This window comes from Falco peregrinus, chromosome 9, assembly GCF_023634155.1.
Source record: "Falco peregrinus isolate bFalPer1 chromosome 9, bFalPer1.pri, whole genome shotgun sequence".
NCBI lineage: Eukaryota > Metazoa > Chordata > Aves > Falconiformes > Falconidae > Falco > Falco peregrinus.
The window spans coordinates 12,935,255-12,953,532 of record NC_073729.1 but is presented as its reverse complement, the minus strand read 5'-3'; the positions used below and the strand labels follow the sequence as shown (position 1 = coordinate 12,953,532).

The 18,278-nt window shown below is 39.3% G+C and overlaps 2 protein-coding genes across 2 annotated transcripts in view; one reads left to right on the top strand and one right to left on the bottom strand.

Moving 5' to 3' along the window:
- Nucleotides 1-226: 226 nt before the first annotated feature.
- EIF3M (eukaryotic translation initiation factor 3 subunit M) lies at nucleotides 227-16,407 on the top strand. Its single transcript, XM_055813645.1, has 11 exons — nucleotides 227-345; nucleotides 1,690-1,822; nucleotides 3,308-3,446; nucleotides 3,853-3,976; nucleotides 4,495-4,589; nucleotides 9,879-9,962; nucleotides 11,337-11,436; nucleotides 11,858-11,939; nucleotides 14,948-15,091; nucleotides 15,645-15,705; nucleotides 16,132-16,407. The coding sequence occupies exons 1-11, from the start codon at nucleotides 304-306 to the stop codon at nucleotides 16,250-16,252; spliced, it is 1,125 nt and encodes a 374-aa protein (XP_055669620.1). The 5' UTR covers nucleotides 227-303; the 3' UTR covers nucleotides 16,253-16,407.
- Nucleotides 16,408-16,900: 493 nt separating this feature from the next.
- The window catches only part of CCDC73 (coiled-coil domain containing 73), a 57,606-nt gene continuing 56,228 nt past the window's right edge, over nucleotides 16,901-18,278 (bottom strand). Inside the window, exon 17 of the mRNA XM_027778433.2 lies at nucleotides 16,901-17,400. Coding sequence (XP_027634234.1) covers nucleotides 17,191-17,400 — 210 coding nt within the window. The 3' untranslated portion in view covers nucleotides 16,901-17,190. The remainder of the gene's footprint in view (nucleotides 17,401-18,278) is intronic.

Below are 18,278 nucleotides of genomic sequence, written 5' to 3'. Positions count from 1 at the left end.
CCCGCCGCCGGGCACGCCAGCAGCCGGCGAGGGCCCGAAGGCCCGGGGCTGCCGGTGGACCGGGCGGACGCCTGCGGGGCCCGCGCCCGGCTGAGGGCCCACGGCCTCCGGGATCCCCGCCCCGGCGAGCGCCTCTCAGCGCTCCCGCCTCGCCCCGCCCAGCGGCGCGCGGCGCCCAGCGCCAGACGCCGCCAGCCCCGCCCCGCCCTGCCGCAGGGAAGCGGAAGCGGGCGGCACCGGAAGTCGCTCTGCCTTTCCGGTGCGGGCGGCGTGCTCGGTCCGGGCGCGGGAGGCTCCGCCGCCATGAGCGTCCCGGCTTTTATCGACATCACGGAGGAGGATCAGGTCAGCGGCCGGGGCTGAGCGGGGAGTGGGGCGTGCCGGTGTGGGCGGCAGGGGCCGGCGGGGCGGGCGGAGCGGCGTCCCGGGCCCGTCCCCGTCCCTGCCAGGCCTGCCCCCTGGGGGGCCGCGGGGCGCGCCCGCAGCCCTTGGGGGTGTTCCCGAGCGGGGCTCAACGGGGGGGGCGGAGGAGCTGTGAACTGAAGGAACGTCTGTGCCTGCGGTTGCCTCGTCAAAGCGCTTCGCCCCCGTGGGACTTGGCTGTCACCGCCCCCCAGCAGTACGGTTATCCAGAAGAGGAAAACTAGTTACCGAGTATTACATATGCATCTTGGTTTTGCAGCATTCTCCATGCTACAGGAGCGGGAACCGTGAATTTTGTCTTTGAACGACTTCTTCCTCTTGTCTTTGAGTTGCTATTCCCAGTGTCTTTGAAGTGGTACATATATGCAGGGCTGGAGAGCTGCAGGAAATACAGAGACAGCTACTACCCTTCGGTCCGGTTTTCACACGCCATGATGTCTTGTAACTCCCCATCAAGTAGTTGGCCTGAAACATCTTCGGTACAATGAAAGGGCCTAGGGCATCTGGCTGTGTCTTATGTAACCATAATGATTGACATTGAGCTTGATGTAAATTACACCTGGTGTCACGGTGGCATGCAGATCGGAGTTCCCCTGATACCAGAAGTTGTACGGCCTCATGCAGATTGTGTCTGAAGGGTTGTGGTTCTGCTGCTGAAACCGTGGGTTGTGAAGTTAATGCATAGGCTTGTCGCTGGAGGAAAGGTGTTTTCTTGGTGTAGGTTTAAATCCTAACGAGGTCAGACAGGTTGCAGCATTATATGGGGAACTGTCTGTAACCTGTGTGAAGGCTGTAAGTTCCGCCTTCTCTAAACTAGTTTTTTTACCCTTTTTCTTCTCTGGTGAAAAAGCAGCTAAATGGTTTTATTGTTTTGCTTGGTTTTAAAAGGGAGTAAAAGATTATAAAAATTGATAAGAAAGCATCTTTGTCACAAATACTTACTAGGCCTGGTGTTCTCTAACCAGCTATAAGTGACACTTGCTGTGAGAAAGCTCAACAGTTGTGTGTTCTATTCAGTTGCTGGCAAACCAGCCGCAGCATGTGCAGCATCGTGCATGCATCATGCGGTGAGTTGGTATTTGGGTTGTACGTTATAGTGGAGGAGGGAGAGTGTTGGAGGATACCAGGTAGGGAGAAGTGAGAGGAAGTGTGAGCAGCGGGGGCAGAGGAGTGGTAGCAGAACAAAAATCTGTAAGAAATTTAACTTGATCTTGCTGTTCACAAAACAACTTGTTTTGTGTGTGTTGTCTTTTGGTTTTTTTTAAGGCTGCAGAACTTCGAGCTTACCTGAAATCCAAAGGAGCAGAAATCTCGGAAGAAAACGCTGAAGGTGGACTTCATGTGGACTTGGCACAGATCATTGAAGTTTGTGATGTGTGCCTGAAAGAGGATGACAAAGGTTTGCATCGTTAAGTTTTGTTGGTTTTGCTAAACATATCGCTGTCAATGCTTTCAAACAGAAACAGTTGGCAGAATTTAGAGGTATTTTGCATGGCTGGCATGTTAACACATGCGTCTTTATAAAACTGGAAGTGCTTACTTCCATCATTGCCATGTAAAATTTGCATGTACTCTACCCCTCCCTTCTCCAGACATCCAGCGCCCTTTGAAGAAGTCAGAAATTGAGCTGGGCTGTGCTTGTTAGGAGGGCATTGCAAGTTGTATGTAAAATAGGTTTTCTCTCTGAAGAAAAAAGTACGATAAAAATAAGACTTACTGTCAATTAAAGGCTGTGATGCTGCAGGTCAAGAAAGATTAAAGTAACAAAAGTTAGGACTAGACATCTGGAAGTAGAAATTTTAAAGGTCGAAACTTTATTATTGTCTGAAGACACTAGGATTTTCAGTGATCAGTAACTCTTTCCAAGTTAAGGGCTGTAGATCCTTAGAAGCTACACTAATATGTTTTAATGGCACTAATAATGCACAGTAGCCTTAATGATCTTTCTATGCCTGCTGTGCTCTGTATCAATATATGAATTCCATATAGAACTTTTAAATGTAAAAAATCAATTGCTAATATGAATATTGGCATATACTGAATGAATATGTGACTATGAATATAGGCATATGCCTATATGAATATGCATAACATGATTACCCTATGTGTTTGAAGGATGCATGGTTCATCTAAGAAGGAGTACTTAAGATTATTTTTCATGTTGACTTTTACTGTAGGCAAATGGGTATGAAATACTGGAGCAGCTTATTGCTCCGCTGTTTGATGTTCAGATGTCATCTCAGGGAATAAATAGTATTTCCCATATATAATGAATTTTGTTCTTACTCTTTGCATAACTGATGCTTGGGCAGACTACGAAAAGAACACACAAAACCTGTCTGGTCCTGTTTGGAAAGGACGGAACACCAGGCCTAAAACAGGAGATGGGGAGGATTTTGAATGTCCTTTGTTCTTGCAGGCATTTCCCTGTGGTCTGGGTATCCCTTGCGCTCCTGGCAAAATGTTTTACTGTACTTGAGCACTAGGTATTAGTATTCTTGCTATAGAACCGTGGGGCAGCTTTCTGCATGTGCAGGAGGAAGCCACTGTTTTTTTAAGACCAAAACCTGAAGTTCCTCTGACCTCTCGTTTGTGTGAACAGAGAATTCGGAGCAAGCATGACACCAAATACCAAATTCTGTTTTGACCTTAGAGTGGTAATTCTTGCTTTACATAGAGATGTGTTGGTGAAAGACCATGAGCCAAGTCTCTGGTACATTCTGATGAATAGCCAGGTGGGTTATCTTAGCATTTTCTCTCTTTTGCAGTCCTTGCCGATGCAAATTGGCAAGAGATTCATAGCAGAAGTAACTTTCCAGCACTAAATTGCTACTGATGATTGCTGCTTGCAGGTTTAAACAGCTGCGTGTTGTGTTTTGTGCAGATGTTGAGAGTGTGATGAACAGTGTAGTCTCTTTGCTTCTTATCCTGGAACCTGACAAACAAGAAGCACTGATTGAAAGCCTGTGTGAGAAGTTAGTAAAATTTCGGGAAGGAGAGCGCCCATCTCTCAGATTGCAGCTGTGAGTATTGTACAGAGGAAAGTGAGACGATGGGATCTTGCAAAGTAAGCCTTCCTTTAAAGAGGAAGGATTATCTTCTATGTCTTTAAATCTGTGTGGGGTATCTGGCAAGATATGGTACTCTGTTGCAGGAAGCATGCTTTTTTTTTTTTTTTTCCCTTTCATAAAATAGAATTACCAGTATACTTTCTTTGCTTGGGTATTACAAAATTAAAATGAAAATAGTTTTCAACTGCTTTGATGAAAGTGGTTACGAAACGGAAAGCCATTAGAATTCATCATGGATGTGATGTGCCACCAGGTGCTTTGTGTGTACTAGCATGCATCTTCATAGAAACATTTATGTGCACTCCAGTAATGGTTTTTGAAACCTCTTTAACTCAGTTGTTTGTTGTTTGTGGTTTAGACTGAGCAACCTCTTCCACGGTATGGACAAGAACACTCCTGTGAGATACACGGTGTACTGCAGCCTTCTTAAAGTGGCCTCCTCATGTGGTGCCATCCAGTACATTCCAACTGAACTAGATCAGGTAATTAATGTGGCGCTTCAAGTTATGGCCTTTGTATTAACCATGTTGCGTCTCACTAAATAGTAGTCAGGGTTGATACAGAGCCTAGTGACACAAGAAAGGCAGAATACAGATATTATTTTTATAAAGGTCTGTCTACAGATCTAAATCAAGTGGCCATTTATTTTCTGTTTGTGATGCTGAACGTAGTTAAATGTGTCTGATTCCTGTGATAGCAATGGAAATGAGAATCTTTGATCAGGAGTGAGGCACAAGTTCTTGTCCCTTGGTCTGGAATCGGGGTGTATTAGAATCATTCATCCTTATTTAGGAAGTAACGTGGAGAGCACAGACTTTTGGCTTTTCACGGGAAAACTTCCAGGCTCTGAATGGCAAGGGCTGAGAGTCAGAGGACCCAAAGGAGAAATCTCTGTGCAAGATCTTCTCAATCTTTTTCTGCTTGAGAGAAAATGAGAAATATTTTCAGTTTTATTTTAGTCTTTTCTCAGTGGTTTTTTCCCCACTTGTATTCTGCCTAGGTCCGAAAATGGATTTCTGACTGGAATCTTGGCACAGAGAAAAAACATACGCTTCTGAGGCTGCTGTATGATGTCCTAGTAGACTGCAAAAAAAGGTATAAAAGACAAGTAATAGATACTAGATAACTGTATTTTAAGCTGATGTGTTGTAACTGATCTGTAGGGAACGTATTTCTCACAGCACCTTTAAAATTAATCTGTACTGATAATTCAATCCAATTATACCCGGGCTTTTTCTTTTTATGTTTTTAAGCACTCTTAGATTAAACCAGTGTTTCCAAGAATATTAAAGGTAATAGTGAATTAGCTGCAAACCACAGACTCTCAAAATAAAACTCTTCCTTTCTATAAATATTAGTCATTGAGCCATTGTAGGATTATGCCAAGTTTATTATTTAATTGCACTTTTGATATTTTAGTGCATGGTAGTGCTATCTCTTACTTAATAATGTTGCGAGGCTTATCAATCACAGTGAACACAATCAGTCTTTTTATGTAAACATTACTTTTAGGACAGAGCTTTCCACTAGTCACGGGAATTAATGTCCACAGTATACCTGCTTGGCTATTTTCAATAATCCTGGATCATAAGAAGCATCTTTGATCTACCAAACTTGGCAGACCAGTGTCTTCTGGCATGTAAAGTAATCCTCTGTGTATCATGTCTGTAAATTAATGTAGGTCTTAACTGAGAGCTGTCATCAATTTATCTTACAGTTGTGATACGGTGTATTGACTGTTTTGGCTAGGGCTGTAGAGATGGGCTGGTATCCAGGAGTGGTTTGAGCATGGAGTTCTGCAGCAGTTTCAGCCTGTTTAAGCTGTCCCTGCTGTAGTTTGGGATGTGTGTTGCTTCTCCCCGTGCTTCTCACTCTTTTCCAGGTTCGTTTTCCAAGTTAATTTTCCTAGTGAGTTGGCATCAGGACCTCTACACCGCTGGCTTATGCTGGTAGTGTAGCTGCATTTGCATTTTCTACATTTAAATAACTTTGTACTGCTGCAGAAGGGAGAAATTCTGTCCTGTCCCCTCTGGCTACCAGAACCTATGTCGGTTTGTGCTGGTGTAGGCACTTGTGCAGCTGCACGGTGGGTCGGGCTGGTGAGGTGACCTTCCCAGGGGTTAACAAAGGCAAGTGTGGAGCTGTCATAGGAGGAGGTGAGTTCCTTCTGGCAGCAGAGTTAGCTTATTCTGGCCTGCTGAAATTGTAGCCTGGAAACGCTGCATCAGCATAGCAGGATCATTTGTAACTAACCTCAATTTAGGGATGATGAATCCTCGTGGACTAGTTACACTGTGAGCTACAACATTGTTGGGAATTCCTATTCCTGTTACTAACATTAAAATGCTTTTGTGTTGATAGTAGTACTGTGTGACAGATTTCAGATGGTCAAAATAATTTCAGAAACATTAATCAGAGATCTTATACATGGCTTAGTGCTTGCTTTCAGAAATGTCACAGTGATACTCTGTAATGCTCTTACTCTTTTAAACATTTTTCATCCTATTGATTTATTGAGAGGTTTTAACTAGCTTAATACCCTTACTTAATAGCTATTTGTTTTTAGCTAGTCTTGTTAAAAAAATCTGTGGATTAAACTTCCACTTTACGTTTGCAGCGCTACCAGTAACCTTGCTACCAAATGGGTTTTGCTTACTGATAATAAGTGAAATTTTTAAGTTGGGCATTAAAAACCTCCACTAACCCTGTAACACATTACTCCTGTACCCGGTGTCCTTACCGTCTGTTGCAGCAGGCTTTGCACTGGATGGAGCAATGTTTCAGAGCGCTTACACTTCTCTCCAGAAAAGAAAACACCAAGTGACCCTAGCACCTTTGACCTGGTTCACTCCTGGATCAGTGGGCAGTATTTGCAATAGTATGGGAAACTCACAGCAGCATTCCAGCTTTAGCACTCAGGAATGTTGCTCTATCTGGCAGTATGGGAAGATAAGTGGGAACTGAAAAATAAGTAAAAAAAATCCTACCTCGGTTACCGTGTTGATTTATAATCAAGGGTAAGGAATACAATGTGGAAAACAACAGAGTTTAAGGGGGTTTGTTCGTTTGATGTTTTAACTAAGTACGGCAGAAGAGATGGTTTTTCGTAGCTGATAGACTTTTCCCCAGTGGCTAAGTTGGTTGTGAACAGACTGGTAGCTCATGAAAATTAAATCATACAGATGTTATGTGTGGTGTTCCTTTTCCTGCAGCGATAAGTGAAAGCTTGTTTTATCTAATCTTTTCCAGTCACTTTCTGGTTGAAGTTTCTTTCTGATGATCAAAATCGTCTTGATCTCTTCGAAGAGGGCTTTTTATCTTTCCCATGATCAACTGAAGAAAAATTGGTGGTGGTGGCTGGAAAACAGATGGCTGCTGTGGCTTGTTCTCAGATCTGTATTTGGTAGCTGAACTTTGTGAAAGATTAGTTACTTTCTCGGCTGCTCGTGCTCCTTGCCATAAAGGTTCTGCAGTAGAGTTTTTGTGCCTCAGCTGCTTTAGTCTTCAGCATTTTCCTAGCTGTGTCAGTATGAAACTGCAAGGTAATGCGAGCTGTTGTGTTTTCCAGTTACAGATGGAGTTTTACAGGTGTGCATGACTTGCGTGCAGCCAGAGTGGGGTTCTCCTGTACGGCCCAGCCAGGTGCCAGTCTGGTGCAGCGTACAGTTGGTCTCTGCCATTGACCTGGCAGGATTCAGGGCAGGATTAGTCCTGCCCAAGTTTCCATTCAAACAGGTCTGACAGGTCTGGTTATTAATACCTCTAGCAAAAAGTTCAGCATGTCAGGCACCTGCGAAATAATTGTTTCATTTAATTCCATTTAGTATCTTGTAATGTAGAGGGACATGATTCCAACTTCTTACTAAGTTTCTGAATACTCTGTATTTTTTTTTCTTCCTTTTATCTACCATCACTCTTCAATTCTTCCTGGCTTTTTGTCAAGTTACGCATCTAGACTGGCAAGTGGAGCCAAGAGTACTTGTGCAAGCTGTCTTGCTAGGAAAAATGTTCACATTTGCATCTTAGGTGAGATACACATTTGGCAATGAGCTTTGATAAAATAGTGATCTGTATTACTGCTTTCAAAATCCTAATTTATGGTAGTAATCTGATGTTGAGTAGAGTAAGATTAAAAGGCCTGTGATACTTGCTGAGGCTCACAGGAAATTAGCACAGAAAGTTTGGGAGTAATTGTCTTGTGTTCTGTCTATTGTCTAGTATTCTGATGTTTCCTAGAAATACAACTGAAAGATTCCACTCCTTCCCCACTTGAAAAAGGAGAAAAAAAGAAAAAAAAAAAAAAAGGTGGGGGGTTGCAAATACTACTTGAAATTAGTTAAATTCATAGTTTTCTATTTTTGTTCCTAAGGGAAGGGGGAGAAGAGGAAAAGTTCCAGAAATCTGTAACACAGTTCTGAAGTGTACAAGAACAACTACTGACAGCTTGTATTAAATAAGGAGTCTTGTATTGTTAGGCTGAATAGGGTGTGAGCTGAGCCTCTTTGAATGTCTATATAGTATCTGTCCTGTATTAAACTGGTTCTTTGTCTTCACTAGAACATCTAGTGTTGATGAGGTTTCACCAGTGCAAAAATCAGTCTGTCATAGACTGATGTACATGGAAATGGTTCCATCATATATAAAGCTGTCTAAATTTTATTTCACTGATACAGAGCTGTTTGTTCCTCTACACGCCAACGTTAGTTGCCATGACAAAACATAGGCTGACGTCTTTAACGCTGGAGGCTTAAAACAAATATTCCATTCGAGTTTACATCCCTGAATACAGTTCTGGAATAATGCCTGGAACCTATAGAAAATTCCCCTGTCTTGGGCACAAACTGTCTTCGTTCAGTGCGCATCCAGATCATATATGATATTGCTTGTTTCCTGTGATGTCTTAATATTTGTACTGTACATCTATGAAATCTGGTAAATTCTCTAGGACCACAAAACCTCACCCTATAGAGAAGTTGTCAAATATTGTGAGATTTAAAATAAACACCCATATAAAGATAGTGTCATTGTACTATAAAAAACATTTGGACCTGTGCTGCTATATGCATTAAACCTGTATCACAGCACAGTACGTACTAGGAGTACTGTGTTGGTTTGTTCCTTCCTGATGAAATTTATACCATTAAGTAATCAAAGTGATTTGAAACTTTATTTTTGCAGTTTCTTCTTTTAAGGAAAATTTTGTAGGCCTTTTTGACCTACAATGGGGAATTTTGTTCTATCTGGAAATACGCTACTTTGAAGGAAGATTGTAGCTTTACACTGTAACTTCTGTACTCTGGAGAGTAGCATGCAACCTTCCTCCCGTCTACTGAGAATGTGCCTCTTAGTAAAGTAGTTGCCAGTCTGTGTATGTGCATGGGAGGCTTCTGCGAAGCACATGCTCACATTACTGAGTTTTGGTTGTGTGTACATCCACACCCGATCTTGTTCAAAGGCAGTAGTAAGGTGGCATCAGCAAAATCTATCCTCTGTATAGAGGAACTGTCAGCCTTCTATTTCGATAGTTAACAAGAACTCCATGTGAAACAGGAAACAGCTTTTTGTGTGTATACACGTAGCATATTCTATGCTTATATTTTTTGCCGAGATTTTTTTAAAAAACATCAGCAGCTGCCGGTCTCACTAGTGTGACACGTTCTCATGTAAGAACTGTTACGTGAAAATAAATTAAGATTTGTTAAAATGCACAGCCACGGTCTTGGAGCTGGTTTGCAGCAACATTGATGAGCTGTTGTTTACAAAATAATCTGGGTAGACAAGGCTGTAGGTTTACTCAATTTTCTTAGAATTGTTTTTCCAAAAGCTGCCTGTCAAAGCAATGTTGGAAGCTGCTTGCTTCACAGCAGCCAATCTGATTTCTGGCTGCTTAACTTTGTCAGGAAAACGAGCAGCTCTCACTCTGAATACTTGAAGAGAGAATCTGTGAAAGAAGAAAAGGCAGTTTTTTTAGTCATTTGCCTGACCATAAATATTCTTTAAGATATGCCATTTTGCATTTGAAATAAACTTTGCAGTGCTACTTACTCTGCAGTGATTAAATCCAGATGTGCATAAGAGGAGCATTCTAGTGAACCATATAGAGCTGTTCCTAGCTCAGAAAGCTTTTTCCATAACCAGCAGGTAATTTATCAATTTAAGAGAATGAAATGAAGGGTGAAGATAAACATTTTGTAGAACAAGAATTGAAAGAATACATCTAGTTAATTTGTTCTCTCCACTAGAATTAAAATGGATCATCTACATCTTCTCAAGTGTAATTTAATTTGACCTATAACATCATAATGGAATTATTTAAATATTTGAGTGTCTTGTTTGAACTATTTTATTCAGCAGTCCTGAGGTAACTTTGTTTTTCTTCTATAGTGACACCGCAGCAAAAGTAATGGTGGAACTACTTGGAAGTTACACAGAGGACAATGCTTCCCAGGCTAGAGTTGATGCTCATAGGTAATACTGGCTTCCTGTTTTCCTTAAAAGTAGCTTTTCCTTAATTGCTAAATTATGTTGATCACGTTACTATTGAGTATTGAGTGACCTGGCAGGTGAGGGCCCTGCCGCAGCTGTTTTGTCTGTAGCATGGCTGACTTATCGAGAGTTTGTCTGTGCGGTCCACAGTGGGCTTGGCTGGTTCCAGGCAAAGTCAGGTTTACTCTGTTGTGCAAGTGCACAGGTGTGTTTCTGGTCACTGCTGGGAGAGATCAGCCTTGGATAAGCACTTCGTTTACATCAACTGCGATCAAAATTTGAATTGGCGTCATCTATTTCAGATTTTTTTACTTGTTGATTGTTTCATTCTTTAACTTCAAGTGTTCAAATAGCACTTTCTGTTGAAAAGAAATTCTTGCTCTGTTTTCTGTGAGCAAGTACTAAGGATGTGAACCGCACAGAAGTAAGCTTACTTGTTGGACAAGCTGGGAGTAAATTGATTCTTTATGCTATATTTTCCCCCACTGGCCACAATGAGTAAGAGCTTGTATTTTGACATTCTACCTATCATGATTCTTCTTAGGAATTAGATTTTTAGTAAGTGCTCTAGTTCTGCCAGGTGCATACAGCCAGTAGTTCTCAAGGGAGTTCTTTGTACTTGAGCATGGAGGAAAATCAGGATGTCTCATTTGGAAAATTGAAGTATCTGTGCATAAATGAAAACTTCATTAACTACCCTACAGCAGTCTGAGGCCTTTTACATCTGAAAGAACGTGTCTGTCTTGGGTTTGTCATCTTGCTGTGCCTGTGCAGACACTAGGTTCTTCTGGCTGTATGTTACATAGCAGGGTCGCGGCGCTGGCCATCGGAGCGAGGGTAGCACTAAGGCTTCTAACGAGCTGCTGAACAAAAGCTTTCATCTAGAGTTCTAGAAACACTGTAGGTCTGTTTATAGTCTGGAGCTGTAACTGATAAATCATAGGCCTTGTAGTGTTTGGTATTGGGGTTTTCTCTGTTTTGTGTCATGTATTCAAGTGTAATTAATCTTCCTAAACAACTTAATTCTATGAAATTTTAGGAGGACAGTAAAAATACCTCTAGGAATGAAGGCTGGGCTGGAAATAAATGCATAGATGGAAACAGTAGGGTGATCTGTAGTCTTGCCACCTGGCAAACTTAATTTGTGATACTGGGCAAATTACTTAATGCTTTCTGTTCCTTGCTTTTTCCATCTGTAAAATGAAGATTAAAATTGGAATGTGACATGTCTTACATTTAACAATAGTTGCAAACCCTTGGGTGTTTCCTAGAAAGCAAGGAACAACAAATTGAGTTGCTGTTACTCATAAAAATGTGTATTGCTGTAAAAAATAAGCATTTTCATTTTCTAATTAGATGTATTGTACGAGCATTGAAGGATCCAAATACCTTTCTCTTTGATCATCTTCTTGCCTTAAAACCAGTCAAATTTTTGGAAGGAGAACTTATTCATGATGTAAGTCACTTTTTATTTTAGCAGGATACCTGTACAGTGCCTTGTTTTATTGGTGTTTTTTTAAATTCATTAGAATAGTTATTTATGTTAGTAATATTGAGCTGCAATGTACTATCAGTGCTTTTAGGATTAAAAATTTTGAATACTACATCTGAAATGTTTCCCTTTAGAAGTTTCATAAACTCACATTACAAATCTGCTGTCATGTGAGTTCTGTAGCAAAACTGCCTTCCAAGTCTGAGAAAAGGAAGCTCAGCACAGATTGCCCTCAGCTAGTGGCAGAAGACAGAATTTTAGCTCTTAATGGTTGATTTTTCCGTTCAATCCCAGTAGTTCATATATATATATATATGTCCAGTCTCCAGGGAGGGAAACATAGGTAATATTTAAACTCTTCTGATACTTGTTTTCCATCTTCTAGCTTTTGACAATTTTTGTAAGTGCTAAACTAGCATCCTATGTCAAGTTTTATCAGAACAACAAAGACTTCATTGACTCCCTTGGTAAGTTTTCCGATTATTACTTTTCTGACTATTTACATGGCTTAAGATACGGAAGCCGCAAAGTGCTTCAGTTGAACATATACATTGAAGCCCAGGAAATTTAATAGGACTTTTACATAATGGATTAGAGTTTGTAGAGTCAAACCTCTACTAAATTGTAAATGGACCAGCTAATTGTGGTTTGTTCTACAAGGACAAGCTGGGGTTTTCTCTTAAACCTTTGGGAGGTGAGTTTTAATGCATTGATACTCTAGGCTAAGCCAGAGACCAGAACTGTATTGAGTAAGCTAGCAGCTTGCATAAATATCTTACAATTTTTTTATGATTAATAACTTTATAACAGCAAATATTTTTGAACAGTGAGATAAAACATGCAAATTGTGTGTGCGTGTGTCTGCATGTGCTGATGCATTAGACCTAGCAAGCCAGTCTGTCCCAGTTAATTTGTTTCATCACATGAAGTAATGTGATGGAATGTTAATGTCAGCACCCTCTTTATTTACACACTGTGGAAAAAAGGAGTAGTAATTAACACTTTGACACTCCCCCATTGATGTGTAATTGACTGTTTCAAAGGAGCACTGGTTCATAAGCTATTGCATGCATTAAAATTACGTTTTTTATATTCCAGCTTTTTAGGACAGGGGTCAGTGACAATGCAGAAATTGCTCAATGATGCAGATTTTTTTATTACTGCATTAAGGTTTTGACATATTGGTAATGAATAAATGTTTCCATAAAAATCAGATTTATTTTTTTTTATAACTTTGATTTTGAAATGACACTTGAACACTGGCTGAATGCGTTTGAGGAAAGGCATAGTTTTGCTAAAACAGAGTTTAGTGCAGCCTTTTAACGCATGCATTATTTTGTTTAATGGAGTGTGGTATAATTCTGAGAATAATTGCCCTCAAAGCTTTAAAATGCTGGTACTTTGGGTATTAAAATGATGGAAATATCAGTGTGATTTTTTTGTGGATAAAATTAGCAGTAAGTTTTTGGTAGTTTGTAAATGCGTATATAAGGATAAGCATACCTTTTTCATACGTATTTGAACATTAGCTGTGCAGACATCGTATGCTTTTCTTAGGGGAAAGGGTTTTGCATTGTAATTAAAGTATTGAAATGGCTTATCTGTTATTTGTACAGAGAAGTATTTGCTGAAAATGCTGTTACGCTAACATTTGAATAAATTTATGGAAGATTAATTACACATATGTAGTATTAATCATATAATATACAATAGTAATTTCTTTTGCTTTGCTTCCCGGCGTTTACCTCTGTGAACCTACAGTGTGTGCATTTTCAATGTCCAGGACGCATACAATCTTAGTAAAATCCTTAAAGATCAGTGTAAATCTTTTGAAAGACAGCCTTACTTCCATTTATCTTGACTTCTCACCTGCTTTGTGGTGTATTCAGAAGATCCTGAATGTGAGCAGTGGACAAGGTAGAGATTCTGAGGCAGTGCAGACTGGAATGCTAGGAACTTGGTCTGATCGTTTCAGCCATGCCTTTGAAAAACAAGGGCAGGTTGGTATAGGAAACAATGCAATTAATAGATAAGGCATTCAGAAATTCTTCAGAACAAATATGACCTGTTCCCCCAGATAAACAGATCTTTAAATATGTATTTTTTTCTAAATAACTTCCCAAGGTATTGGGCTTTAAAATAAAGGATATTAATAATAGGATTTCAGTGCCAGTACAGCATCCTTTTTAGTTGTAACCTTTGCTGGAGCAGGACCAGTTGAAACTAGGCCATGAAACCTGTGCAGCGAAGGCTCCTACAGGTGGCATCAGTTTGTTACAATTTGGTGTTTTATTAATGCTGACAACTTAGGCCAGCAGTAGCATTATCTGTGTCAACTGAATCGCCCTAACATGTCCACATTTAATCTGGTATTATCGGCAGTCTTTTTTGCAAAGTTAATCAGAATCTCATTTGCATTTGTTAATTAGGGTTAATGTGTGCTAATTGATTTTTTTGATGCTTGTAGAGTTCCATTAAACCCAGTTAGGTATAGTTGCTGGTGCTCCTCATCTGTATGAATTATGGTGATCATGTTTTTGTTGAATCGGTGCCAAATAGGGAACCTGCATCATAATTACAGCTAATTAACACAACATGATGTCCTGCGCTAATGTGCTTTCCTGTTAGTGTATGGATGTTATAAATTCCAAATTAAATATTTACCCAAGCAATGTGTTTAGAATGTCATTCCAAAACAAAATGATTGACATTCCTTTTAAAGAAGCTTCCGCTGAATCTTGATACCACACAGAACTTGGATTAAGAGCGAGCTTAATGTCTTAACTTGTTGACCTGGACTTTTTCTCAGGAAAACTCTCCGATTTAGAGGTGCAAGCCCTTGGCTCAATTTCTCGTGTTGCCATTCATACAGTCATGTTCGTCTGTTCTTGAGGAGCACTTTTTGCCACACTGGATGCTGTAAGCATACATGTGACTCATGATGCTTTTTTTGCTGCTGTGGTATAAACAGTTAATTCAGTGCCAAAACACATTCTTCTGGCACAGCAATGTTGTGTTGCTAAGTTGTTACTGAGAGGGGTTTATTTTCAAGCAACTACATGAGAATGAGCGGTGAGGCTGTAAGAAGGTTTTGGCATTACTGGTCATGTATTTTCCATTTGGTGCAGTGTTGTTCAGATGATGCAACTGAAAAATTCATTTGCACCCTCACCACCTACAATTCTGTTAAGGTGATGTTTTTACTGTTTCAGAAATTCTCTGTGCTTCACTTCTGTAGAAATTTATTACCTTTCACTGACAATGACTGAATCTTGATGAATTCACAACTAAACTAGCTTTTTTAGCAAAACACAAAGAAGATACAGGAATTAATGTTTTACCTCAAAACATGTTGAATGTTTTCTTGATGTGAACTACATTTTAATTTATTGGAAGCATATATAGTAAAAATAACATGAAAAAGAAATTATTGAATTATAATTCATATTCATAAACTATCAACACTTGTACACAGGCTTGTTGCACGAACACAATATGGCAAAAATGAGGCTACTTACCTTCATGGGAATGGCTGTAGAGAATAAAGAAATATCATTTGACACAATGCAACAGGAACTTCAGATCGGAGCTGATGATGTAGAAGCATTTGTTATTGATGGTAAGAACTGTGGTACCGTACTTTATGCAGGGCTAATGAACAATACCTTTGTAGTCTTCTAAGCTAACATTAAGTATTCAGAAAAATACTCATTTTTAATTTCTGGGTTTGTTAGATCCTAGAATATAGCTGCAAAGCTTCATGCTTAAAGACATGCCTAACTGTTGTCTTTTAAACTGTTTTTCTTTTCAGCGTATTTCATGTAATTCTTTATAGAACTAATAAATTGTTTGCAGGTTGAATTTGTAATGTGGTTTTGTTTGCTGTCGCTAAAACAGGATGTGTTTGTAGGGGAGAGAAGTTCATAAAAACTCTACAGGATATTGCTTTAATATATTGGCACCAAACAATAGGATCTATGCATGACCTTCATCTTGTTACATCATTTTGTTTTTCTGCCTACTAGACTGTTAAAACAAACAGCAAAACAATATTAAGTGAACCGCTGTGGTTTTATGTTTGTATTGATCTAATTTTGAACAGGTTTTATACAGTTTAATGCCTTTGCACTATCTTTGAAAACATTGCTCAAAACAGCATTGCTTTTTTGCAGCTGTAAAGACAAAGATGGTATACTGCAAAATAGATCAGACACAGAGGAAAGTAGTTGTCAGGTAAGACTTAATTCTCCATAGCATTTTGCAGAACTTAGTGTGTTCTAATTACTTCACTTATATTTGTAGAATATTTTAACTAGAAGCAAGGTATTGTTCCTCTCAGTTGCTGGTAGTTAAATAGTTGCTATTTATCATAATTTTATTAAAGCTCACACTGAATGTGATTAGCTTATTTAATGAAAGAGTCCTACTTTCCAGCACATTTCATTTAATGACCTAATAGTGACAAGAATACTAATGACTGTTGTTGCTTTAAATATTTGGGAAGGCTACAGCATTCTCTTAACTGGTAAAGTGCAGTCTTATATGGAGAAAATAAAAAATGTTCCTATTCACTTGTGAGAGTAAAGTAATGCTATAAAATAATTATTAGGTGAGCATGACATCTAGTGATCATCTTCCAATTTTGTTTTACTTCTCTAGTCACAGCACACATCGGACTTTTGGAAAGCAGCAATGGCAGCAATTGTATGACACTCTAAACACCTGGAAACAAAATTTGAACCAAGTGAAAAACAGTCTTCTCAGTCTCTCAGACACCTAAACATCTTTTTTGACCTAGTAACGTCACCATAGATGAAATTTATTCAAAACTTTACCAATTTGTGAATGTTTCCAAAATGTATGCAGTTGGTTGAAAGAAGCTGAATATTCTAAATTGCAACACAAAAAAGCAATAAAACTAACATGGGAAAATAACTTATGTTGATTTTCTTACATAATTAGCAACAACAAACAGCAGCAATATCGGTTGTGTTTCTTTTGTTCTTGTTTAAGTTTGCAAGAGGTGTGGGGAGGGAGATCAGGAAAATGATGGAGCAAGTAATTGTAAAGTAGAGAAAAATTCCCTTTTACCCTAAGGAAGGAAGAATGTGAACCAGTTAAAGTGAAGCTTTATGAAGCAAGTTCTGCTGCCTTGCATCAGGAATTATCTACAGAGGTTTTAGTGTTGAAACAAACCTTACTGATACAGAATCAACTACAACATATATTTAAATATAATTTGGCAGTAAAAGTAAGCAGAAGACTTTCCTGTTCTGCCACTTAGAACTGCTGTAAGTTGTTGTAAGTGTGTGTAGAAACTGTTGTGTTTTGGAAGAGTTGCAGCTGATGTTGCTTGAAAACTGAGTGAGCAGTCTGACAGAAATCAAATTGAAGTATTTCAGCCAAGACTTCTGAGTAGCAGGAGAAGGGACTTTCAAGTAATCATTTAATGATAATTAATGGATATGAAAAGATTAACTTGTGAAAGTTCTAACTTTGGGCAAAACCCATAACAACTTGGATTTGATTGCAGAAACAGAGAACTAACAGTAGAGATTGTATCCATTTTTGAACTTGGACTTTTTTTATGTGCCGTATTAAACATGAAAGCAGAGTGCACATATACCATATTCTGTCAGAATACCTCTACAAAGCTGGTTTACGTAAGTGATTTATCTGTGCATAAAATACATGCTTTTTTTCTCCTGCCACTGATCTTCACTGGCCTTCTTCATATTTTCTTTTTCTTGCTGAATGAAGTCTCTCCACATTCAGGAATTTCTCAATTTCTTCTATTTGGTTTTGTATAGTAGAGTTATGAATAGAACAGCTGTCCTCATCTCTTAGTGCACTTTCACTTCTTTCTGGAGCTCCAGGCATGTGGGAAGGCTTCTGCTTGTGCTGTAAAGCAGTAAATATTTCTTTCACCTGACAGAACACAAACTTAGCAGTTAATAATGCAGTGAAATTCAGGTACAAAGGTTCAAATTGTTAGATTTTTGCTGAGCGTTAAGCAAGCAAGGAAATAGGAACAGAAAGATAAGTCAATTGGAAAAAAACCACCTTGATAATGACAAATACACTTTTGTGTATTTACGAACTTTAACGTAAGACTTAGTACAGAAGAGTATGACTAAAAAAACCCAACCTTGTACTAGAATGCAGATAAGCAAAGTAAATAGTTTAATTAAACAGTTTAATGCTGCAATTGACATTTCTATTGCTATGCAGGCATTTTATTAACAAAACCCAAAATTACAACGTTTATAGTGCTAACTCCCTCTCTGCTTTGCTGTATAGATTAGAAAGCAAAGACAATTAACTGATGCAAGGTCTGTAATAGGTTTTTTTTTGTGTTACAGATATTTTTGTTCTTTGACTACTTTTAATTACTATTTGATAGATACTTCATATCCGTCCAAATCAAACACATATGACAGCACAGTAGGGAAACAGTTTTTTGCTAGAATGATGAGTATTTCACTTGTAATGCAACGTGTAGCTCTTGGTGGGGGTGGGGGGGGTGGCATGTAGCACTAGCCACCTGCCTGAGCACAGGTGCACAACAAAACCATGCTACACCGAGCCAGTTGTCCTTGGGGATCTGTAACATGACATCTAATAATTTGGTTGCATGTTAAGGTAATTCTCCTACAGGGATCACAAGATTGAGGTCTTCCTCCTCTGCACAGGTGTTTTTTAATATTAGGCAACTGTGCCCCAATTAACTGTAAGCCACAAAGTCGTCGTCAGGCCTGCCTTTATTTTAGCATGTCAATTTTGTGCTATAACTTCCCTTACTCAGT